This window comes from Adiantum capillus-veneris, chromosome 18 (assembly GCF_014529385.1).
Source record: "Adiantum capillus-veneris isolate H3 chromosome 18, ASM1452938v2, whole genome shotgun sequence".
Taxonomy (NCBI): domain Eukaryota; kingdom Viridiplantae; phylum Streptophyta; class Polypodiopsida; order Polypodiales; family Pteridaceae; genus Adiantum; species Adiantum capillus-veneris.
The window spans coordinates 145178203-145203989 of NC_140948.1; the positions used below are offsets into that span (position 1 = coordinate 145178203).

The 25787-nt window shown below is 43.3% G+C and overlaps 1 protein-coding gene across 1 annotated transcript in view; it reads right to left on the reverse strand.

Annotated features, from left to right (window-relative positions):
- Positions 1-369: 369 nt before the first annotated feature.
- The window catches only part of LOC147436574 (Transmembrane proteins 14C), a 51335-nt gene continuing 25917 nt past the window's right edge, over positions 370-25787 (reverse strand). The window contains exons 3-4 of the mRNA XM_086489447.1: positions 835-922; positions 370-755 (exon numbers count right to left, since the gene is read on the reverse strand). Coding sequence (XP_086345573.1) covers positions 646-755; positions 835-922 — 198 coding nt within the window. The 3' untranslated portion in view covers positions 370-645. The remainder of the gene's footprint in view (positions 756-834; positions 923-25787) is intronic.

Genomic DNA, 25787 nt, shown 5'->3' on the forward strand with positions numbered 1-25787 from the left:
ATATTGCTATGAGTTGAGGACATACCACTATCCAGGCATGCGCGAAAAGAGAAATGAGCAGCATGTTGAAAAGTAAATCCCGAACCATCACAATACATATAACGTCATAAATCAAGCATCTGTGCAAAAGCGATGAGATGATCCCATGATTGTTTCTCTACAAGCAACATGTGTGAATTATCTGTGGTGCTCTCATGCATATCAAAAGTATTGTTAAACGCACGCGCCTGTGTGTTGAAATGCAACCAAAAGATCTATACATCCACCCCAGAATTGACTCAAAATAGTAAACACGAATCTAGTTTTTGGCAGCACAGGCCATATCCTTAATGAACGCGATTGGTAACACACAGACGTGAAGGCCCAGCATCAAACAATCTATCGAATCAATACGGGAAAAGGTATAACTCTCGACTAATACAAGGTTCTGTTGGTAGCAGTTTGGCTACACTCAGAGGTAGACTATAGTTTCAAAAAACATTACATAAAAACTCTCGATGCATCATGTTGTTGGCCCAAAGTCATTTAGTTAATGGGTATCTCCATAGTGAAGAAAACATCTTGTTGGAAATGCTAGTGTTAACACTCGACAAAACTGAACACTGAAGCATCCCATGATCTACCCTCCATAGAGGTTCAGCATTTTCAGACTCTATCCTGTATATAGGCACCCACGAAAACTGCTGAAGCAACCACGCTTACCAACAACAATGGGGCTGCCGGAAATACCTTCTTTGTTGCAGCAAAACGAATACCTGTAAGGTAGCCATAGAATTGTCAACGTACAAAAGCGCACTCATGTGCTCTCTTCAGGGGCAAAAACAAGGTGCTTACCAAATACAGCTACAAAAAGGAGAGCGGTACCGAACCCGATAGCCTCGCCTAGGTCTTTCATATAGGGATCCAAAGACAAGAGATACACCTAGGAAAAGAAAACCAAGCCATCAGCTTTTCTTTTGGATGCAAGTGATTGCATCAACAAAATACAGGAAGCACTTTAAGGACCGGCATGTGCAGCACCTTCAGCGTACAACACTCGGAAAACGGTAAATTGAGAATCAAGAACAGGGGGCCATGATTCAGACCAAGAAATTGCAGCAATGACCGAAATAGGTATGTGCAACTCTCTTGAAGTTGAGCACACAGCCCTCGGCTAAATTATAATTTTTCTAGTTCGATTAGTACCACACGTCCTTGTACGAATTACTGACAGTAGGTGACCGTACGTGACCCTGTAAATTGCATGTAAGGAGACGAGAAACATTTTGTTTGGGTTCTTCAAGAGAGGTGGGTCCTTCTCTCAGTGCAGTTTTTTTAAAGCGCAGTAGAAACATAGTGAAATGGAATTGTCTGAGGATCTCTGCAGTCCCTACCAAAATCTGATAAGCCACACAGAGCCATACTTTAAATTGTCCTTTGAAATGTCGCAGGATATCCTCTGGATGCCAAAAAGAATAAAATCTCTCAATTCAGGGCTATCTTAACCTGCTACTCCTCTCATGTGTGCCCAGCCAAACAGATCCAATTTTCCCTTGCAAAAAATAACCCAACTTAAAAGTGCAGATTCAGTTACAAACTCATGGTAGTGATCTACCAAACAATATATCCAGCAGCTCCATCATACGTTTTATTTACTAAATACAAAAACATTCCTACAATAGTTATCAGTAACCAACAGTGGGTGTGGATCTACATGCAGATATGCTACACACATACACAAAACACACAAAAATGAGCATATATCACCACAAACTTCAACAAGCTGAGTTTCTATCATGCGTCATGACTCGAGATATGTCAGGCAGACTCCGTCACAATGAAGCCTAGCACTTAACAAAAGCTTTTGATAAAAAATAATTGAAAGATCAACAACGTGGTTGACACAGCATTCGCACCACTAAAGATAAAAAGATTTCCATACCAACCGCTCATAACTCTGCCGAAAACATCACAATGTGAAATTTGCATGTGACTAATATGACTAGAATGTATATCCAGATGAATTCAGGATAAACCCAGGTTTACCTATAGGAAGGAAAATGCAAGAATAGACATGGTAGTCATTCACAACACAATATAAACATCAAATCCATCATGCGTAGTATTGATTCTATGATGGACATCCCCACTGACGCCATCAGTGCCAAATAGAGGGTGCAGAACCACATACCAATATTAGCTCCCTACACAACCCACACCAAACACAGATTCACTGATCCCATACTTATCTACATTTCCAGAATATTCTACTGCAAAAAATCCATGGCAAGCAGACATAACGAAAGCGCATCCCACAAATACCATCAGGAACTACTTTTGTGTGAAGCTGATACCTACCACATACATAATTTTTGCATAATGGCTGTCTTTGCACATTATCATCTTGTTAATTTGCTGAGACAACTATTCAGAAACAGTTTCCACCATAAAGTTTATTGTGGAAATCACATTGTGGTTGATACAATTTAATCTGGTGCAAGCTTCGCTAGTCATGCATAAAAACCTATCTCAACCCCAACACTCTAAAATGGCATAAAACTAACTAAATCCATTAAGACTATCTTGTAGTTTTTTTTTTTTTTTTCTGTGAAAGATCCTTCTATTAGATTTTTGAAACTGCCCATAGCGCTACAGCTCCCCGCCAAGAGGGCACATGAAAACAAGAAAAAAAAGGGAAGACTCCCCCATAGTGGCTAAACAAGTGTACAATGGCTAAATCACAAAATGGGCATAGGGAAAAGCCACATAGGTGGTCGATAATGCCACTGAATGCCCTGCCCCACCGTGAAGAAAGACCATGGTTGCCACTATTGTATGAAGGCTTGGCACTGGAGCTCTGCTTTGTAGAAGCTATATCCTGAATCTGGTCGTATTGGCCTCGGGAGCTCCAACCAGGAAGCCTGTATAGTCGCTGCAAAAGGCTCATGTCTACCCTCTTAACACTCCAAAGCAAAGTGCTGACGAGAAACCTGGCATCGAGTACTACTGATGTTGACTTGCCACAAGCTGAATCACAAAGCTGTCCCACTCTATCTCATATCCTAGTGCTGGCCCCGAACATGTTGACCATGCTACAGCCCTCAAAGTATATAAGTTGTCTCTGGTAAAAAGAGACGCCATCACCCGAAGGATCCTGAGCCATATCTTCTATGCTTGAAGACAATCCCATTTATTTTACTTCGGCTATGGAAAGTGGATGGGCTAGCACCCAGTTAGCAGTCTATGCTCGACTGAAGTTCTCAAGGGAGATTAAGATGCTTTGTTTGGCTCAGGAATGTGAAGCCAAAGGCAAATGCAAGAGCTTGCAAGAGGACAAAGGCACAGGCAAGCTTGATAGGGAGAGCGGTGATAAACATTGAGAGAAGATCGGCATGGCAGACGTGGTGGCGGCCACAAAGGTTTCTAGTCACGTGGCCGTTGCCACAACTAGCTTCAACCAAGGAGAGGCTTGTGAGCAGAGCTCCCTACATATGATTTGAATCCATGTGTTGGAGTTCAAGTTATCGGTGTTTGAACCCGCGAGTCGCAATTCAAGGCACATGCATCTGGCAAGGAACCAACACGACAATATACAAAACACTATGGATGTGTGCACCAATCCATTTTTGTTGGCCGGATATGGACAAGATGTGTTTCAAAGTTCACTATCTAGGAAAGTTTGGCCATGATGTATTCATAGTTCACAAACGGGGATTCTTGGACGTAGTGTGGTTTTTATGTTTTGTTTTAGGAGTCGGGTTGGGCACTCCCGGCCGTTCCCCTCATACACCAAAAAAGTGAACAAGAAGAACGACCAAGACTATGCACCCAGGCTCCTCGGGCAAACGCTTTTGTCACTAGTTTCCTCTGGACTACGTGAGGCTTTGCTTCCCCAAGAGGCCAGCGTTATCTACACTCTTAGGACAGTGCCCTTGAGAGACCCATCTTGCTGACTAGTCATGGGCGTGACAGCGACCAAGTACCTATGTTCAGAGGCCCAGGTACTGCGGGACTTGCTTCGGTCTTCCCTTCGGAGTTTCCTCCTCCAGGTAACTTATCGCTCACCATGCTAAACTGCCCTTGTAACCCGACGGTTTTCCTCTAGGAAATGCCATACCCGCTTGGAAGGGCGTCGGCTCACAGGTGGCGTCCGCTGAGGTTGGTGGTGTCTCCCTTTGCACCTCCCAACCCCTTTTTGGCGAGGTTGACCCCCCCACGGGGACAAGGCACTTGGGCGCTCTTGTAGCTCATTTGGCTTCGCTTGGGGAAAAGGAGGGCATTATCCCTCCATCCGCCTATGCAGAGCACCCAAGTACTGGGGTACAACCTCATTGAGGAACTGGGGTACAACCTCACCGAGGAACTTCGCCATAGGCACGTGCCCTGCGGTTTTATTCCTCAAGTGCGGATCGCGGCGTACCCAAAAGGTCACGGCGTACCCAAAAGGGCATTCGCACACCCCAACAAGCCTTCCAATGTGTGATATAATAGCACCCAAAAGTACAAAGGTGTCCTCCCCAATGAATTGTCAACTGGGTGTAGGACCAAAGAACAAATCATCCTCGCCAGAGAATTGTCAATTAGGTGTAGGATCAAAATGTGTACCTCCACTAGAAAATTGTAGGCAACTAGGTGATATGTCAAATCAAAAATACAAATGGGGCTTTATCAAAGGTGATGTCCTACTGTAAATTGTCAATGTATATCGTTGTTGCCGATGTCGGTTGCAAATAGTCATCGTCGTTGATGCTCCTCCCCTCCAAATGTGTCGTCAAAATGAGCAAAGTGAATGTCGGTGGCGGCATGGCATACAAATCAATTTTGTGCAAATTTATGCAAGTGAGGATGGTCTTACCCAATGTTAGGTAGTGTCCGATCCTTGTACAAGAGTTATTTTTGTGAAGCCAATTATGTTGTGTCCAAATGCAAGGTGAATACAAAATGCAAAGATTTTGTGCAAATGCAAATGCATAGTATTTGTGCTAGCGGGTTTCTTTCAATCTTGGGATTAGCTCTTGCATACATAACTTTGGTGTTTAAAGAACCCTTAGTGGCCGTTGTGGGAACTTATAGCATTAGTGGCAAGGAGCTCGTGGAGACAATCCTTTTGTGAGCCACTTAAGGACCTCTCTTCTTAAGCAAGAAAAGAGAAACCAAATGCTCTGATACCAATGTAATAGAAATGGCCTATGAACTTTGAGAATAGCGGAATTAGGAGAATTAAAGAGAGCGTTTTTGTGAGACTACTTTGAGAACATAGAGGGTGAACTTCATTGACGGTAGCAACATAATCCTAGTACTTAATTAACTTGGCATGAACAATACTTTTGAGAGAGAGAGAGAGAGAGAGAGAGAGAGAGAGAGAGAGAGTTTAGAGAACTTGACAACAATTGAGGACCGGATTATGTGGAGCCGGTCCCCCCTCCCTTAGGCTTTTGTATTATAGGTTCTCCCATCAAGAGAGACTTGGTACAATACAATCTTTGTGTTCCTTGTGACCTGGGTGATGCAATGAAGATGGAAAGCTTCATGCATCACGAGCATAACATAGACTTTGTAAAAAACATTAAGAATCCTCAGCCTCAGTTCCAAGGCCTCAAACACCTTCAAAGGTGGAGAGAGCTAACGGGGTATGAGGGGAGAAAAGAGGAAGAAGAAATATTCATAGGAGAAAGAAATAGTTTCTCACTTATCATCACTCTTCTTGGTAGCATACATAATAGCATAGTAATGAAGATGGAGAAGATGGAAAGCTTAAGCATTGAAGCATGGCTCTTGGTTGGATTTGCATTCCATAGCCGAGAGTGTTGGTGTAGGCTCTCAACTTCTCTACTAGCTTGGAGAGGAAGATGGAGCTCTTGCACTTTGCACTTCACCAAGTGAAGAATGAGTGCAAATGAGAGAGTGTGAGGGAGTATACCCCCCAAGCACACCCCTTGCTTGCTTTGGTCGACCCCCCCCTTGTAGCTCATGCTTGAGGCTCATTGAACCCCTCCAAGCCTAGCCAATCACATGCAAGAGGCATATCAATCAGCAAGGGTAGGTTTTGGACAAGTGTCCTTTCCCCTTTGAGGGAGAGAGGCTTAATAATTGCTTAGATAATTATTTAGTTAATCTAAATGCTCATTGGACCCCTTTTAAGCCTATCCATTAGGATTCAGGCACACCTTGAGCACAACATGGGTAGGAGCTTGACATGTGTCCTAGCTGCCTCTTGAGGCTTGGGCTTACCTTTTGTGTGTGTGTGTGTGTGTGTGTGTGTGTGTGCGCTCTCTCATCCCCCTAGATTTAGGGCTTGCCCCCTCCTTCGTAGGGCTTTTGTTGACTTTTGGAACACAAGCACCTTAATCAGCAAGCACGACAAAGAACCTCAAGCTTGGGTAGTGTTCCCAAAAGCACTTCAAGCTCCCTAGTCGGCAAGCACCTCAAGCACCTCAAGCTCAACCCTAGCTTACCTAAGGTCAAAGGACTTTTAACACTAACCTTTGGAGGCCTTCATGAAGCTAACCCTAAGGTCTTTAAGCTCTAGCTTTGCTCTTTGACAGACCATCTCTCATTTGGACCCCTTTACCATTGGCCCCGTGTTGAGATAGATCTGTAAGCACATGTCTATATTCTAACCCTTGTTCCCGTTTATTCTCCCACATTAAATGATCAGTTTAATATGAGAAAATCATTTCGGTTGGTTAGATATTAGATTTTATGACAAGTTTTCTAGTAGTGACTCTTCAACCACTTCAGAGGAGTCATCAACAGCGACTGAAGAAAGCGACAATAGCATTGAGGTGATGGGCCTCATTCTCAAGGACCCTAAGAAGATGGAGCAACTTGATGCATCATCATTAAACCCAAGGGCGACACCAAGTATAGAACCTTTGGTAGAAGCAAGTAAGCTACATCGAATGCTCTCTAGTGAGTTGTGTGGGAAGGAGCGTGAAGATTATATTTTGATGCTAAGTAATTTTACGACATTGTTCATTGATAAATATGATAAAATTATTGGCATCACAATATTAAGCTTAAGGAGAGAAGTAAACCTTTAGTGCAAAAGCTCAGGCGGATGTCCCTAAAATAGAGAGGGCTCACTCTCTTTTCTTTGATGGAGCCTATAAGAGGACAGTGGACAAAGCTGTAGCGAGCATTGTCGTCTTCAACGAGCAAAGGGAAAAGGTATTCTCCATTGGGCATCTCTTGGATTCCCACTCCAACAATGAAGCAGAATATGCAGCCTTAACTCTTGGGTTAGAGTCATGTGTGACACAAGGTATTCAACGGTTAAATGTATTTGGTGATGCCATGCTTTTAATAAAACAAATACAAGGAACTTGGGCTTGTAAAAATCATAGCTTGCTATGCCATTTGCACCAAGTTGAGAAACTTTTACGGAAGTTTCAAGCTGTACAATTACATCATGTCCCTCGAGCAGAAAATCAAGAAGCATGTACTCTAGCTAGAGAGAAACTACAAGATGTTCTAGCAGGTGCGATCAAGTTGAAGCTATCTCTCTTCCAAGGTAGCGATGCTATGCCTGACATCATGAGTTTCTTGGACACAGAAGAGTGTCCTAAAGATCTTACTGAGGGCCAAAAGCAATGGCTTGTGCGCAAGGCAACATAATACCGCTTTATCAATGACAACCTCTACTGCAAGGGTAAAATTAAATTCTTAGCGTGTATCTCTCTCTAGAGCAATCACCGAAATCATTTCAAGTTGCCATGATGGTGTTTATGTAGGTCACTTTGCACTTGAAATCACCAATAGGAATGTTCTACAAGCCGGGTTTGCGTGGCCTAGTTTACTGAGAGATGTTCATCACTTGTGCAAAACATGCAAAGAGTGTCAGAAGGCTGGTGATAGGAGGCTCACATATGAGCCACAGACTCCTATAATCTCTTATGGACCATTTGAGAAATGGAGAATTGATGTCATTGGACCGCTGCCAAGGACCCAATCAGGTGAATTGTATATTATCAGGGTGTGGACTACATGACCAGGTGGACTGAAGCAGTTGCTACCAACGGGATTACAGCTAAGAAAGTGGCTATGTTTGTATTTGAAAAGAATTTGTTTCCGTTTTGACACTTCTCTTGAAATAATTTCTGACAGGGGACCAGGTTTTAGAGGAGACCTAGTAGGAGAGCTCACGGAGAAGCTGGGTATCTCACAACGACACTTAACTCTCTATTACCCACAATGCAACAATTTGGTGAAAAAGGTAAATGGTATAATCTGCAAGATCATCACTAAACATGTAAACAATCACAAAAGTGATTGGAACAAGCATCTTATGGCTGCTCTTTGGGCTTATCGCACTTCATTTCGCACATCCCTTGGGTTCACACCATATCAATTGCAATGTGTATGGTAAGTAAGTGATATGGTAAGGAGACCATTTTACCCATTGAAGTACAATTGGCTAGTTTAAGGGTGCTAGCTAGGCAAATGGAACGCCTTAATACTCATCTTCACAACTACATTTTTGATCTAAAAAGGCTTCAACTAGACAAAGAAGATGTTATCAACTATTATGCAACACATGTAGAGCAACATTGACTTAACCTTCAACAAGGGACTTAGGGCAAAAGGTCTCAAGAAAGATATGTTGGTCTTAAGGTATGATAACACGTTTGAAACTATGAATGATTAAAAGAATTCACCCAGATGAAAGCGCTACAACTGGAAGTTATTGATTGATGGATACAGATGGTAGGCTCCACAAAATACGTGTCAATGGATAAAGGCTGAAGCATTAATTTTTGAGGTTTGATCAAGCATCTATGATAGATATTCATGAGGAGGGAGACGACTCCACCTCAACTCAAGAAGAATCAAGTATGGACTAGAGGCAGGGGGAGAACTAATGAGGGCCGCTTTTCAAATTTTGGACCACCTCTCTCTTGGTATGCACTTGATGGCAAGGCTTCAAAGTTTCGTGGAGGAGGAGGGACCTGATGCATGAAAATCACAAAAATCTATGTATTTATTTTGTACATCGCTATGGTTTTGACACATTTGGATCTCAGAAATAAGGAGAGGTAAGAACAAACCCTATTAAAACAAAAAAAATCACTGGATGTTGATTCTACCTAACAGTCACTACCTGACGGTCAATACAGGTAAAGAATAAGAGTCAACAATGAAAAGGAAGGAGAATGTTATGCATTATGGAGTTACAATCAACAAAATATTATCAAATTCAATCATAATTCACTTGTGGACACAAGGCTTGCACATGAAGTCAAGAGGGGACCACCTGAAAGACTTTTGGAAGGAAAAAGACGGACACATATTTTTGTGGGATTTTTTTTTCTATTTTTTCCATTTCAAATTGGAAAAAAGTTTCAATAGAAAAGTTGTACGCGTTAACCTGATCTTTCTGTCCCTATTTTTTTATAATTTTTGGAGCTACGATTTGGGAGATATGGCCGAAATGGTGAAGCCTATCTATCCACACGAGAAGAAGTCATGGTTATCCAACTATACATACATAATTTCTTATAAGTTTCTCTCCATTATTGCTTGATTTTCTCTTATTTTATCAAGATTCTCTCAAATACTACAAGGAAGCTCTTGGACTCAAGCTATGGAAGGAGGCATGGAGACAACTCGCCATGATGTAGGCGATTAGGAGAAAGTTGGTCAATAAGCAAGGACATGGAGCTCTCTTATTGGGGAAATGCCCCTAACTGAGGTTAGTTTGTAAAAACTCCTCTTGCTCATAATCTCTTCCCTAATCCCTCTCTTGGCCTATAAAAGGAGGCCTCCTCTTTTGTAATTGGACACACATAATCAAGCTCTAGCACTCACGCTCTCATATATACATCCTTATGTATGCACCTCTACCCACACACAGTTCTACTATGGCATAGTATTAGCTATGGTCCTTCGTTTTGGTTTCATAATGGCCAAGAGATTAGAGTTACCATGCACATGAGTTTGTGAGATGTTGATTATGTACAATTCCTCTTGTAAATGTTTGTATGGTGCCTATGAAGCCTATATTAATGAAGTTCTAATGATCTCCTCCTCTCCCTCTCTCTCCTTCTCTCACATCTTCCTTGTGCTATGTGCCAACCCCCCTACCATGCGTCCTAGCCACATTCCAAGCTAGGTGGTGCCCCTATTGTGTACCTCCCATGATGAGGCTATTGTGCATAGTCTTGGTGTAGAGGCCACCCGGTCTGTTTAGCGCTTTCGCCTCTCAACGGGAGCGCGCCCGATGCCCAGTGGACTAAGGGTGGGAGTGGCTAATAAGTCCGGGGTCAGGGCTTGAGGATTCTTTGAGGAAGGAAAAACCTAGAGAGGTTCCTTGAGTTCTTGGTGTACTTGAATTCTTTGGGTCCTTGGTGTACTTGGATACTTGGGGTTCTTTCCTTGAGTTTGTGAAGCCCAAGCACACACAGAGCTCTGATACCAATGTCAAGTGCAACCAAAGAGTTTAAGGATTTAGCTCGGATCTAGTACCCGTACAAACACAACGTTACTTGACTTCACTTGAAAAAAGAGACTGAACTCAATGAAAGAGAGAGACGGAGAGAGAGAGAGAGAGAGAGAGAGAGAGAGAGAGAGAGAGAGAGAGAGAGAGAGAGAAGTGACGACAAAGCATGTCGCGTCCCAACCACCCTCAAGGGTTGCACAATGCTGATACAATGATGCCGAAGGCTGAGATGCTAAGATGCTAATGGGTACTTGATGCAGATTCTTGGTACTGGTGAGATACTAAAGGGTACTACGGTAGATGCAGAGGAGTACTGTGGTGGGTGCTTGGTACTTGAGAGCCTAAGTGCTGGGTACTACGAGTACTTGGTGCTCGGTACTGTGACGACAACGACAACGACGACGACAACAAGGCTATGGCTCAATGCTGAAAATGCTAGGGACTGACGGCTCTGATTTGCAACTAACAAGCGATGAAGGGGTTGAAATCTGCATGCTGAAAACGCTGGACTGCTGGCTGAATTTTGAGATGCCCCATGCTGAAAACGCTGATGAGAAGGGCTGGAAAATGCTGGGTACTTGGTGCTTGGTGCTACGGGGAGTTGTGGTACTACTGGTTCCCTGCCCCTTGTGCTTCCACAAGCTTTGGCGACGCTACCTAAATAGGCACTAGAATCTGGTTCGAGCAGCCCTCTGGCTGAACCCCACGACCTTGCTAATTTAATGCAAAAAGTCACTTTATGTAACAAACTTGGACACTCCAAGTCAAGAATCAACCGTGACAGCACCAAATAACCACTTCAAAACAATTCACAGATCACAATAGATTTGCACTGGCCCGGCGGAGTTCCGTGCCTAGAGATATTGGCCCCAAAGACTGGCGCCCCTTTCCGTATTTCTTTTTATATTAATCAATCATCAAAGTACAAGAGAGCAGTTAGGGTTTCACTCTCAGACTCTGCGTCCAGATGCCCTGAGAAGTGAGGCCCTCACCACTAATTTAAAGGTTACAAGGGATGCCCAAAAGCAGAGCCCCAAAAGCTTTTAAAATCAAAAGCATCAGTTCTCTCTCTCTCTTAGAGAGTCTTTTCTCTTTTTTTAATAAAAAAAAAGCAAAAGCAAAATTCGCGTCGCTCATCATTTTCCAAAAAAAAATTATTTTTTTATTTTTATTTTATTTTTAATAATCCGCCTCCGCGATTTCCGGAATTTAGGGTTTCTGGCAGAAATTAGGGTTTTTGCTGTCCGCCACGTCATCACTTTGTGACATACCCCCCTCTTGAAAGCATTGTAATCGACCGCGATTACGCCTGCAAAACCGACAAAAGCCATAAACCGTCTTAGCAAACACTGACTGTTAGTACCTACGTACTAGGAACACACATCTAGCACATGTACAAAATCGACAGTCACATCACCAGACATCACAGGACATCACATGACATTCAACATTCATTCGGATCTTAGACCATGATTTATGGGCAATGTAGCTAGCAATCACATCTAGGTCCAATCGGGACCTCATCGATGTCCGATTGACTAACCCCTATTGCAACCATGTCTATTCGAGATCAATCAGACCAAAATGCTGCAGTCATTTCGGCTATCAATTCCTGCACTCACAAGAAGTCAAGAACAAATCAGTATCATAATCAGGAATTCCATTTCATAAAGTCATCCAGCAGAATACTGTCAGCTCTCAGTATCCCTGAAGCTCAAAGAGACATCAGTGACTTTAGTATCAAAATCGAGGCATCTGTTGACAAGGGAGCGGAGTGACTCCCCTCTTGTGCATCCCACTGCACCAGATCTCCGGCCAAGCTGAATTCTGGGTTCCGTTTGGAGTAGACTATGCTAAACCAAAACATCGAGGTAAAGTTTCACAATCCGAGGAGTATCTGCTAGGTCCTCCTCCTCCATCCACTTCGCATCAAATGCAGGAAAGTTCTTGAACTTAACCAAGAACCGCCTTCGGACTTTACCTTTCTTCGTATCATTATGTGCCAAAATCTGTTCAGGAACAAGGATCTCCTCGTTTTCTTCCACTTTGGGTTGCTCATCAGGCACATCACCCTTAACAGGTTTCAAGAGACTCACATGCAATGCATTGTGAATCCTCCAAGTATCTGGCAGTTTCAATCGGAAGGAGACATCATTTATCTTGTCAGTAATCTGGAAAGGTCCGTAGTATCACATACTAAGCTTTGGAAAAAGCCTCTCCTTTCCCTTTTTCTTTCTTAGGCGTGCCTTCTCAAAAGTAAGAGCACCCAATCATCCTCCTTCAGTTTCCAGTCGCGACGATGGCGATCCGCTACCTTTTTCTGTCGTTCTTGAGACTTCTGCAAAGTCTCGCGAACCTTGGCAAAAGTCGTATCCAAATCTCGCGAATATTCATCCACTTCCAATATCTAATCTTTCGTGCTCAGGAAGGATGGAACCTTCGCAGCACTTTCAACAATCTCACATGGCGTCTTCCCCGTCGAAGAGTGTATCGTGTTATTGTAGGCAAATTCCACCAAAGGTAAGTTCTTTTCCCATTGAGTCTTCTGATGCGAGATACACGACTTCAATAAATCTAAAAGCAATGAATTGGCAATCTCAGATTGCCCGTCAGTCTGCAAGTGGAACGATGACGAGAACTGCAACCACGTGCCAATGTTCTCCCAAATTGCCTTCCAAAACAAACTCATAAATCTGGGGTCTCTGTCGGAGACAATCGTCTCAGGCGTGCCATGTAATCGGAAAATCATCGTGATCATTCTGTATTCTCGGGAGATTAAAAAAAATGAAATCCATTTCAATATTTTCCCAGGGGCGGGTGGGTATGGGTAAAGGCTGTAACAATCCCTGTGCCTTATGCCTGTCAAACTTGACCTTCTGGCATACCAAGCAACTGCGCACAAACTCTTCCACATCCTTCTTGAGTCTCCGCCAAAAGAAATATCTCTCTACCCCTTTCATGGTGGTAGCAATGCCGCAGTGACCCGTAAAAGGTGGACAGTGGCAATCAGTCATAACCTTTTCCCTCAACAGCTGTGTAACGCACAACATAGTCTTTTTCATCAAGTAGCCTTCCCGAAGGGAGTATCCAGCTACTGTTTCCCCATCCCGTATCCGTGTGAAAATATCTGCAAAATCTGTATCTGTGGCACACTGATCGACCATATCCTCGAAGCTCCTATGATGTATCGCGGAAATAGCTAGAACCAACGGTTTTCGAGACAAAGCATCTGCCACCACATTCTTCTGTCCCTGCACATGGACAATCTGAAAGTGGAACTGTGACAAGATGTTCACCCACCGCATCTGCTTTTCCGAAAGCTGCTTCTGTGACAATAAGTAGCGCAAACTCTGATGGTCTGTAAAGACAGTAAAATCCGCTCCGAGTAGGTAATGCCGCCACTGAGTAAGAGCGTGGATAACCACCAAAAGCTCTTTCCCATAGATCTGTGCTGTCATCTCCGGCCTAGAGAACAAACTGCTCTCGTAAGCTATGACATGGCCTTCTTGCATCAAGACCGCACCCAGACTACGACCACAAGCATCACAAAATACTTCAAATGACTTCTGCAAGTCCGGCAAAGTCAAATCTGGTCCTGTAGTCAATTTCTCTTTCAATGTCCGAAAGGCAGTCACCTCTGTGGGTCCCCACGAAAAAGGTACTCCTTTCTGTGTCAAGGTATGCAAAGGGGAAGCAACCTCTGCAAACTTTCGTATGAACCGCCTGTAGTACGAACACGGTCCCAAGAAGCTTCTAGCTTCATGGACATTCCTCAAATCGGGCCAATCACGGATAGTCTCTATCTTGGCCGGGTTCATTTGCACTCCTGCTGTTGACACAATGTGTCCCAAAAAATGTATCTCTGGTACGAAAAATTCACTTTTCGTAGCATTAATCACTAATGTGTGATCTCGTAATTCCTGAAAGACTTGAAGCAGATGATCTCTGTGTTTTGCCTCATTCGTGGAGAAAACAATGATGTCGTCAAAGAAAGTGTCAACAAATAGCCTGTACTCTCGAAAAATCCTATCCATCATCCGGTTAAATGTCGCAGGAGCATTGGTTAAGCCAAAAGGCATCACCAAAAACTCAAATAACCCAAAAGTCGTCCGAAAAGCTGTCTTGTAGACATCTCCTGGCGCTATCCTGATCTGATGATATCCACTCTTCAAGTCAATCCTGCTAAAGCACGAGGATCCCTGTAACCTGTCGAGTATATCATCGATCCTAGGAATCGGAAATCTGTTCTTGATGGTGATTTCGTTGAGAGTGCTATAATCGATGCACATTCTCCAAGATCCGTCTTTCTTCAAAACCAACAACACTGGAGAGCAATACAGTGAAGTACTAGGCTGGACAAGACCCTTTTCCAAGAGGTCTTTCACTGAGTTCATAATCTTTTCATTCTGTACTCGGCTCACACGATAAGGTGGCCGATTCGGTGGCGTGCTTCCAGATATCAAATCAATGGTATGATCTTCAGGCCCTCTCAAAAGCAATCGACATGAACGTGGAGAAAAAAATCTTGGCGTTCTTTTCTTCAGGTCAAAACATATTCAACCTTTATCCATCGTTCAGTTCTCCCAAAAGAATGAGTAAGAAAATTGAAGTTCATCAAGTACAATCTCTAAGCCCTTCATTTATCAAAGTCGCTTTCTCGGCCCGGTAGTCAACCACGGCGTAGTTCTTGTGGTACCAAGGGATCCCGAGTAGAACGTCACTCGCGTGCCTTGAACACCCCTGTCATTGCAAACGAAGTTTGCCAATGCTCGGTGTAATTTCAACATCCCATCCGGGTGCCAGTTGAACTACCTCCGCCTGTGGCGTCAGTCTATCGGGCGTAGTTCCAAATCGAGCCGCCAATTCCAAGTGAAAAGAAGTTGGCCTTGGCTCCTTCAAAAGAGCTTCCTGATCCTTCACTTTGCCCCGAAAGCGGCAAAGTTTGTACTTCCATTCATTAGATTCGGTGCAGGTCCCACGCCATGTGGTACCAGTTCTGCTTTTCTATCTGCCTTTTCAGCCACATTCCTCAGCTACTCTCGAACTCTCAGACCTGTCGTCGTCTTTATCATTCTATTCTTTCTGTGCCTTATCAGGGCACTTTGCGGAAATATGTCCATGTTCCCCGCATCCAAAGCACTTCCCCTCTCTGATGAAGCGAGCTCTCTCCTCAGGAGTAAGCTTGGGTCGTGCATCCTTTTTTTTCTCTGGGTTGCTCTTTTTCATTCTACTTTCATTCCCAGAAGTCTGTTCGGCTCGTTGTGTCATGGCCTCATCTGTGGGGTAGGTCAGACTGCCAGAGTGAATGGCAAAGCCCCGCTTCGCATGACTCATCAACTCCTGAACAGAAGCTGACTTCTGTTCCAAGCAGTGATTTCGGATTTCTATAGGTAGACCCAAGGTAAACCGCTCAATCTGTTCTCTGAACGAGATCTTCTTGAATGAAGAGGCGGGTAGAAAAGAGCTCCAGAATCTTTCACAATAAGAATTCACTGTATCGCTCTTGGTCATCCGGAGATGGTTCCAAGCAGCTCGTATATCTCGCTCAAAATCTTGAGTCAACCAAGAAGAAATAAAAAGCCTCTTGAATTTCAGCCATGTAACTGGCACAGTCTTGCTTAATAGAAGCGTGGACCACCAAGTACGAGCATTCCCCTTAAAGTAAGAGACAGCTCTCCGAATCTTGGAGTGCTCTGAATAGCGTCCTCCCGCGAAAGCGATGTCAAACTGCTGTATAAAAGACAAAGCCTTCGAAGCATCTGAGTATCCTGAAAAGTATCAAACTTGATCGAGTGGCCACCTTCCTTAAACTCTCGGACTTTCTTGCTTTTATCTTCGAGAAAGTCCTACTGGTTGGCTTTGTAAAAATTCTTCTTGTTCTCATAAAACTTTCCGTCATCGGAATCTGGGCTGTCTGTAGACGAGTCCTCAGTAGAACTGTCAGTCTCTGGGCGAGATGTAGCCTTCTTCTTGACCTTTCCGAAGCTTTGTTTCTTGCTTCGCTTTTTACCTTTTCTGTCTTCTTCGCTCGAATCCGAGGAGCTAGAAGAATTGTCAGAAGAAGAAGAAGAAGAACTGGGTAGGTCTTCAAACTTGACGCGCTTCTTCAATTTCTTTGCCTTGTCAAATGTCGACCGACGACCCAAATATCCCGGGAAGTCAGTGCCTTTCTTCTGCTTTTTGCCGTGCTTTTTGGCTTTCTTTTGCGTGTCAAAAAGCTGAGCAATCCGTGCATCAACCACGTTCTCCAGTTCCTTCTCCGTATATTTCTTGGAGGCAGAAGGTTTCTTGAGAGCGGGTTTCGGGATTGGTGTTATGGTTCTCTGCCACTCCATCTGTACCTCTTCCAAAGAGGTCTGGTTCATATATTTTTCCATCTTTGGATCCTTGGCAAAATTGAGCATCATCTTTGTTGCATCGCCAATCAATTGACGACGCTCCATCTTTCTTTGCTCCGCCTGAGTAGGCCGAGGCGGGCTATACTCTCTGTCTGAATCTTCGTTGTGATCCCAGCCCGCATCTCCAAATGCAGAGGGAGTCGACTGATCATTGCCTGAAGCCATAGGTGCCGCAGAAAAAAAAAAAAATCGGGGATCGGATTTCCCATAGAAGAGAAATCGGCCGTGCTCTGATACCACTGTAACAAACTTGGACACTCCAAGTCAAGAATCAACCGCGACAACACCAAATAACCACTTCAAAACAATTCACAGATCACAATAGATTTGCACTGGCCCGGCGGAGTTCCGTGCCTAGAGATATTGGCCCCAAAGACTGGCGCCCCTTTCGGTATTTCTTTTTATATTAATCAATCATCAAAGTACAAGAGAGCGGTTAGGGTTTCACTCTCAGACTCTGCGTCCAGATGCCTTGAGAAGTGAGGCCCTCACCACTAATTTAAAGGTTACAAGGGATGCCCAAAAGCAGAGCCCCAAAAGCTTTTAAAATCAAAAGCATCAGTTCTCTCTCTCTCTTAGAGAGTCTTTTCTCTTTTTTTTATAATTAAAAAAAAAAAAGCAAAAGCAAAATTCGCGTCGCTCATCATTTTCCAAATTTTTTTTATTTTTTATTTTTAATAATAATCCGCCTCCGCGATTTCCGGAATTTAGGGTTTCTGGCAAAAATTAGGGTTTGCAGGAATTTTAGGGTTTCTGGCAAAAATTAGGGTTTCTGTTGTCCGCCACGTCATCACTTTGTGACACTTTATAATAATTTGACTTAAGAGACTTAAGTGATTGTTCCCATGCTTGAATGCCAATTGATTGTATTCTACAAGAGAGGGTATGCAACTACGACCGCCTGGGCATGCACGTCTTGCTAGAGGCTCACAAAGTGCTAAGCTTGGTCCTAAGCTAGACTACGATTGACACTAGACTATAGCAGAAGCTTGTCCATGTGGGCAAGTGCAATGCGCACGTGACATGAGAGGTCCACATCGGGCATATGCCCGTCAACTAGTATTAGCTGATAGCAAGAGGCTATGGGTAAACAGAGCGAGCAGTCAACGACGAAGATAATGGAGAAGAAACGGCTAACGTCACCCAGTGTCACGTGCACATCTAACCCTATGTGTACGTGGACAAGCTACTTCATGACAAGGGTTCAATTAGCTTAGGAAGTGTTTTGGCACTTTTCTGAGTCTATTCGCAGACCCTACATGTCCAGGTACTTAAGAGTAGATGCATATCCTCTGGTTGTGCACAGCATGATCATCAAATTACCATCAGAACCCATCAGGAGCATTTTTACAGTGCACAGACCTATTTTCCCTATTTTAGCCATTTTTCACTTATTATTAATAAGTGACTTTGTTGAGAAACTGGGTAGGGTTATTTGACTCGGGTAGAAGAGGCAGTAGGGACCAAGTGTTCGACAGTGCACCTTCTCAGCAGGACCCCCCGGCAAGCAACCTAGCGTTTTCAGCTACCAAAGACCACACAGTGTTTTCAGCATTTGCAGATCAGCCCAGCGTTTTGCAGTTTTGCAGATGATGCCTGGCGACAGCAAATCACAGCAGATCAGCCCGGCATTTTTTCATTTGCAGACTACCTCTAGCGTTTGTAGATTCCCAGCAACAGTACCCATGATTGCATCAGCGTTTTCAATTTTCAACATCTAGATTTCGTACCGCAACCCCCAAACCTCGCAGATCTCACCTTTCCACAGCAGATCCTCGTCGCACGGTCAGATTAGCCACGCTTGCAGATTAGCCTGCTATTCGCAGATTTGACCATCTGCGTTTTCAGCACATCCTTACTGCATTGTCGTCATCGCCGTCGTCACCAACATAGAGGCAGAATTCAGCAGATACAAGATTTGCAGAAATTGCCCTTAGCGTTTCCAATTTTCAGTCCGTCTCGTCATCGACATCGTCGGCAAGTCCATTGCATTGTAGAGATTTGTGCAATCAATAGTAGACAGCTCTCGTCATAGAGAGTGGGGCCCTCGGAGGAGGGTTTGACAACATTTTGGTCTCGTATTCTTCTCTCTCTATCTCTCAGTCTCAGCACCTTCATTCACAGTGTTTACCAGGTAAGGTGCAGCGGAAGTGAATGTTGAACTTTGCTCAAGATGAGTGCTCCAAACTGTGCTCAAGGTTCCTTTTACTTACGGAAGGGAGAGCCTTCCGTTCTCTTAGTGAGAGAGTGCAACAGACACAAACAAAGTGGATGAACACTGTGAATGAAGGTGCTGAGACTGAGAGATAGAGAGAGAAGAATACGACACCAGGAAGTTGTCAAACCCTCCTCCAAGGGCCCCACTCTCGATGGCGAGAGCGGTCTATGCTATTGATTGCACAATCTGGTACAAGATGCTGATGCAAAACGCTGAATGTGCTGAGTCTACACGCTGATATCCTGGCTGAAAAACGCTGCCCTAAAGCTGTCCAAAACGCTGGTCTTTACTGGTTCAAAAACGTTGTTCATGCTGTCCAAAAACGCTGGTCATGGGACTGAATTCACTGCGGCAGCAGGGCTGAAAAACGTTGTTACAATGGCTGTAAAAACGCTGTCTAAGGGGGCTGAAATCGCCAGGTCTTCAAGGGGTGAAAATGCTGAAAAACGCCAGGTGGTCTTGGCTGAAAACGCTGGCTTTCTTTGGTCTTGGTTCTTGTTGAGAAGATGCTCCAGAGGGCCTGCTGCACGGGGTGCCTGTGCTCTCCTTCCTGCTTCTACCAGTAATGCTAGCGCTAGGGTTTGCTTATATATTGCCTTATGCAAATTGCCCTACCCAGTTCCCAACAAAAGTCACTTAATAAATAAGTGAAAAATGTCAAAAATAGGAAAAATAGGTTTAATGCACTGGAAAATGCTTCTGATGGATTCTGATGGTAATGATGATGATCATGTTGTATTGAACCAGAGGATATGCATCTACTCTAACTGTCTGGACATGCACGGTCTGCGAACAGACTCACAAACGTGCCAGATCACTGCCTATTCTAGACCGACTTGATTGAACTGAACCATGGTCATGCTGTAGCTTGTCCATGGACACATAGGGTTGGATGTGTCACGTAACATCCCCTCCTTTTCAAAGTGAGGTACTGGTACCGAACTGTATGGCGTCGAGGGAGATCACCGACAACATCCGGAATCCTCGAAAGGACTCTTCGCCGGCCCATTTTGAGATGTGGATCGTGCGATACTTGAATTTCATAAAGGTCTGCAAAGCTTGCTTCTTTGGGCCGCGCCGAAAGCGACAGAAAGTCATCTGTGGCTCCTTCAAAGCTTCAACTTCGTCTTTAGTCATGCGTCTACCTTCTTCAAGAATCTCCATGGCTGAAAATTCCTAAAACCACTTCCAACACAAAAACATAAACATACCCATTCCATGTAAAGTGAGTGGAGAAAATCTCGTCTTCCTCAAAGACTGTGCATGCAATGTAGATGAACAAATAGACGCAGTGCCAAACTGTTCATCATACACACGAAAACAATGAGATTGGATAGTGTCTTTCTAATCTAAATCAATCAACTGTGGCAATTCACAACGGAAATGCCCATGCTTGGTGCTCAATTCTTCTTGTGCTCTTTCTACGACTGTGTCATGCCAAGGAAGAGACATTGAATGTGGCTTCCTTGACTGCAAACATTTCAGCTTTCCATGAACAATCTGCATACATCCATGCTCATTCATGAGTGAAACATACTCAACGTACAATATGTCATGCCTAGGAAAAGTAATCACATAAAGACGCTGACTAAAATACAGGAAATGATCACGAATGAAACACTCGAACAATGCATGCTGGCTAATCATTCGAACACATAATACTTCCTGTGGGGGTTCTTTGGACCTAGGCTCGAGAGCCAAGATCGGTTTTTCCTGAGGGGGTTCTTTGGACCTTGACTCGAGAGCCAAGATCGGTGCTTCGTGATTGATCGTCTCTGTAATGAGGTTAGCTTCACTAGAGAAAGTATGAACTAACACATCATGCTTGTGAACAATCACATCATCTTCATGCAAATCATCATGCTTGTCACTATCATGCAATTCATCATGCTTGTCATTATCATTCAAATCATCATGCTTATCATCATGCAAATCATGTGTGTCATGCTCTCGAGATACAAACCTATGAAGAGCAAAGAACCAAACTTGACAATATGTGATCTCAACTTCGCTGCTTGTCCAAACAGGAAGAATAAGATTATCACCTTTATCATGCATAGCTTGGACAACAGCCATGACATCCCTACTCACGTCGTCAGTGCCCAAGAGTAGGTGCAAGTTTATATAGAGGTCATTCATGCTTTGAACGTACTCTACAAAACCAGCGAGCTGAGTTTCTATCACCCTCCGGAGGTGATGGGCATACTCAGCCATGATAAAGGCTAGCATTTGTCAAGCTATATTAAAAATACTAGAAGCGCTAAAGATCAAAACAACAACATAAGGTGTTATTAAGTCAAACAATAAGTTGGCTTTTTAGCTCCCCACTTCTATTGAATTTACTACTGATTATCTTGAACATTCCAAAGGAAGAAACATTAAAAATAAACTTACTACAATGCAAAAATGAACGAACGTTTTTCATGATTCTTTTGAATGAGTATCCTTTTTCAACTAGTAAAGAAATAAGATGGCAAGATGGAGCAACAAAAGTAGATTTACTAGAACAAAGACGAGAAAATCTAAATAGTTGAGAGCAAATGACACCGTACTTAGCTAAAAGAGAAATGTTCGAAGAAATGTGAGGCATACGGATGATTTTTAGATTGGCATATTCTGGTTCAAGGCGCTTATCATAGATATCTACTTCTAATCCCAAGGGAGTCTGGAAAATCTTAAGGTCTAAAAAGGCACAACAATCACTATTTGTGGTACAGTTAAGTTCACAAAACTCCTTGGGATAAATTCCTCCGCCTAAAGAACTCGAATTCAAGTACATAAAATCTTGAAAAGAAGGAACGTCAGGGACAAAAAGATCACCTACAAAGCGTCTTACATTGCATAACTTGTGCAAAAATATTGGGCAAGTGTTAGCAAGGACAAGACGCTCCATAAAATCAAACTCATAAGTAAAAAGATAGAAATTAGCAAGAAAACCAACACAATTGGTACCCATAGGGATACCAATTGTTTGCTTGAAAAGAGAGTCGCCAATGGTTATATATAAATTGGCCAAAAGAAAATCTAACCAAGATATGATGTCAATGTCATCTACAATCCTGGTGAATCTCTTTCTTCCTTTGTCTACATCTACATTCTTAGTTTTCAGCCATAAGAAGTCAAAGTTCAAGGCTGACTTTTCTACTAGCAATGCCTTGTACCTATCCTTCTCAAGCTTGTACGCAAAAACTTTTGAAATAAGAGACTTGACTCTAAATCTAAGGTCCTCCAAATTTAGCTTCGTGTATAGCGTTGTAAAGTCAAAAGTTTGGAGACATAAAGGAGAAGATTTCTCCTTGAGGCTTCTTGAAGAGTTCAAAAACTTTAAAACAAGAATCACACCTACTGAATCATTTAAAATCCAACTTGAATCGGTAGGTACATCTGCTTCCTTTAGCATGATTATCCACAATTCATTTACGCTAGGTAAAATGGCTTTGAAACAATAACTAAGCCATTTGGAAACCTCGATCAAAGAGGTGTTACAAGATGCAACTATAAATCTAGGCTTTATAGGGTTCTTGTGGAACTTCCAAACGGTATATAAAAAAGGTAATTTAAGCTGACACTTGAAACCAAAAGACTTACAAAAGTCTTGATGTTTCAAGATAACCTCTTGCATAGAAAGATCACAATCATTGTAAGTCTGAGAGTTTACCTCACCTAACAAGCATTCTAAATAGAACTTTTTGCACGTAACAACAAAGTTATTAGAGCACTTATCTACATAAGAGATTACAAAATCGCGATGAAATTTCCTAAGAGCATCACGATCAGAAGAAGATGAGCTATTCCTTCCTGAAGAAACGTTCCGAGAGCAAGATGCTAATTTCAAAGAAGCTTTCTTGAGGATTACAGACTTCCAATGGGTAAAAATACCTTGAACTCCTAAAGACTCCTCAAACTTTACTACGAAACTAGAAATTCCTTTTTCTATGGCTTTGAGAAGGCAATGAATTATTGGATTTATAAGTGAGAGGGTTTTCTCGCTTGGAACACCAAGAAAATAATTCTAAACGAGTTATTGGAATTTTAAGTGAGAGGGTTTTTCTCACTGGAGGCATCCGAGTACACAGTATTCCTAGTGCGTCATTCAAAGTAATGACGGGAGCCTTGAGAACGGGAATATCTGTAAGGCCACCAGGAACGGGTACTTCTGATGCGTCACAACGGATGGGTGACAAGAAGCATCAATAAGAAGTATTCGACCATCCAGGAATGGACATCTCTGATGCGTCATAGGATGGGTGACATAGAGCATCGTGAAGGAGATTGTACCGTAAGTTCGGTAGGAAATGACTAGGTGATGGGTATTCCTGATGCGTCACAAGGTGGGTGACGAGTGCATCGAAAAGGGGATATCCATAGTCGAGAGGAAATCCGAACTAGAAAAGAGGAATACGTGTAAAGACGCAAGCACAAGAATAAAGATGGGTTCTGAGAAGCTTTTCTTAAAAAGCGGAAATTTTAACGAGTTTTCGGACAAGAGCAAACGCTTTCCCGTGAGGAATCTATGTCTACATTGCATTTGTGCATGTGGTTGCATCCAGGGACTCCTGGGAAGTGTTGTGAAAAGCATTGTTTTAAACTTATAAGGTTTTATTGAGTTTTTGGACAGGTTCAGACCAATTTTAAAATATACTGGCCGCCCACTTAATAAGTGGGCAGCCACTTAGAAAATAAAGCAGCCAGCGAATTCTCTCTCCCTTTTCGGGTAGAGCAGCGAAAAAAAAAAAACCGCGATCTCTACGCGAGCAGCTATTCGTGCCGTTGCCAAGGAGCTATAGAAGCATCACATGCCCTCGCTGAGAAGAGGTTACCAACGCCAGCAAGAGAAGACTCTGCCGCCAGAAGACGTAAGAGATCGCGAGACTACGAAGCACGGAAGTCGCTTTTCCCGCGCAAGAGCGACAGGTATCTATTGTGGATTCGCCATACGAATTGTTGTCGCGTGTTTGCGTGTGTGTTTGCATGTACTTCATCGCGAAGGAGAAGCGAGAAGGCTTCGGCCTACGCTTGGGAATTCCGAGAACGGAATTCGGAAATTGTCTGCGGAGTCTCGACTTGGCGTACAGACGGAAAAAGGATTGAGAGCTCGTCTCTCCAATTTCCCTTACAGGAAGGAACGACCATCGAGTCAGAGAATTAGAACGGAGGGGTTTTCTCCGTTCTTGTGCTTGTAAAAAGATTCTCCCTAATAAAGGATTCTCCTTAAGGGGGGGGACCAGCCCATCTTCTAGTCCCCAATACTGTGTCGATCTTCTCACTCTCTATCTCTCTCTCTCTATCTATTTCTCTCTATATCCTCTGGCTTCAATATTAAGTGATAAATTCTATTTATCTGAGTATATTGTTATGCGCTCCCTTTTGTGACAAAGAATGAACAACTTTCTCTCCACAAATGACAATGGGAGAATCACTTTTGGCATTGAAAGTGAACGTATTTTCTGCCCAATCAATGAGAGGGTTATGCTCACAAAACCATCGAATACCCAAAATCATATCACATCCTGAGAGATAAGAGACTAGATATTTTCTACAGAAAGCAACTTGTTGAACTATAAACAACACATCAAGGCACTCTTTCGTGATGAGAGAGTCCATACCGGGAGCGAAGCCAGAGACCTCGAGAGGAGATTTCTGACTAACCTCTAGGCGGGCTCTCTCAACAAGAGAGGGACTAATCACATCATGCATACTGCTTAGGTCAAACAATATGACAAAATGCTGCCCTGTCATATGACCATAACATTTAATGAGAGACTCATCAATGGGAGGGTCGTGGGAAACTTAGGGCACACTCGTGTTGTCATTTATTGCATTGAGAGAGGAAGTGGTTTCTGTGGATTCTTTAGATTTATTAGAGTCAAGCTTAGGACATGTTCTTTTTATGTGACCCTTAATGTGACAATGATAACAACGACCTTCCTTAGAATAAATGCTTTGCTCTTCCGACATGATCTATCCTCCTAGAATTCCTTGTTCTGCTTTTTCATCTGGAGTGAGCTTAGGTTTAGCAAGTTAGTTAGCTTTACCCTTAGGTTCATTTGGAGAGTTCTTTTCTGAGAGACTATTGGAAGATTGGTTAGAAAAGTTACTGTTCTTACCATTCTTACTGTTCTGAGGGTTTTGCGAAGTCTGAGAGGTACTTGTGGAAGTCTTGTTTTCCTTAGGCTTTCCCTTGTTGTGCTTCATCTCCTGTGCGAGAGAAATCGCTACCGCCTTGTTGAGATCGATTGGGTCGAGGACTTCGACATCAAACCTGATGTAGTCGTCCAACCCGAAAATGAAAGCCTCCTTGCGCTCATCACCCGATTTGCGTAATTGGGTGCCGAGCTGCAAAACACAATTAGAGAAAGACATAACTGGCATACCATTTTGCTTGAGCGCACGCCAATCGTCCTTCAAGCGTGCTAGGTACTGTGGTGGCATGAACCGCGCCTTAAGCTTGTCTTGGAAGTCAGCCCAATTGGAAGAAAGGGGGGCGTCTTCGTCGGCTTCCTCTAGGTGCACCGCCAACTGTGCCTCTTGCCATGTGTGGTACCAATTTATGGCGTCACCGGCAAGGTACATGGCTGCTGTCAAAACCTTGCTATTCCCCATCTTCTTAGTTGTTGCGAGATGCATTAAATTGATGCAACCAAGAATGAATAATTGTAGCATCCATCTTACTATCATACTTAATGGACGTGATCTTCTCTGTCACGGGGCTGTTGGAGTCCGAATCGCGGCTTGCGCCACTTGAAGAACCACC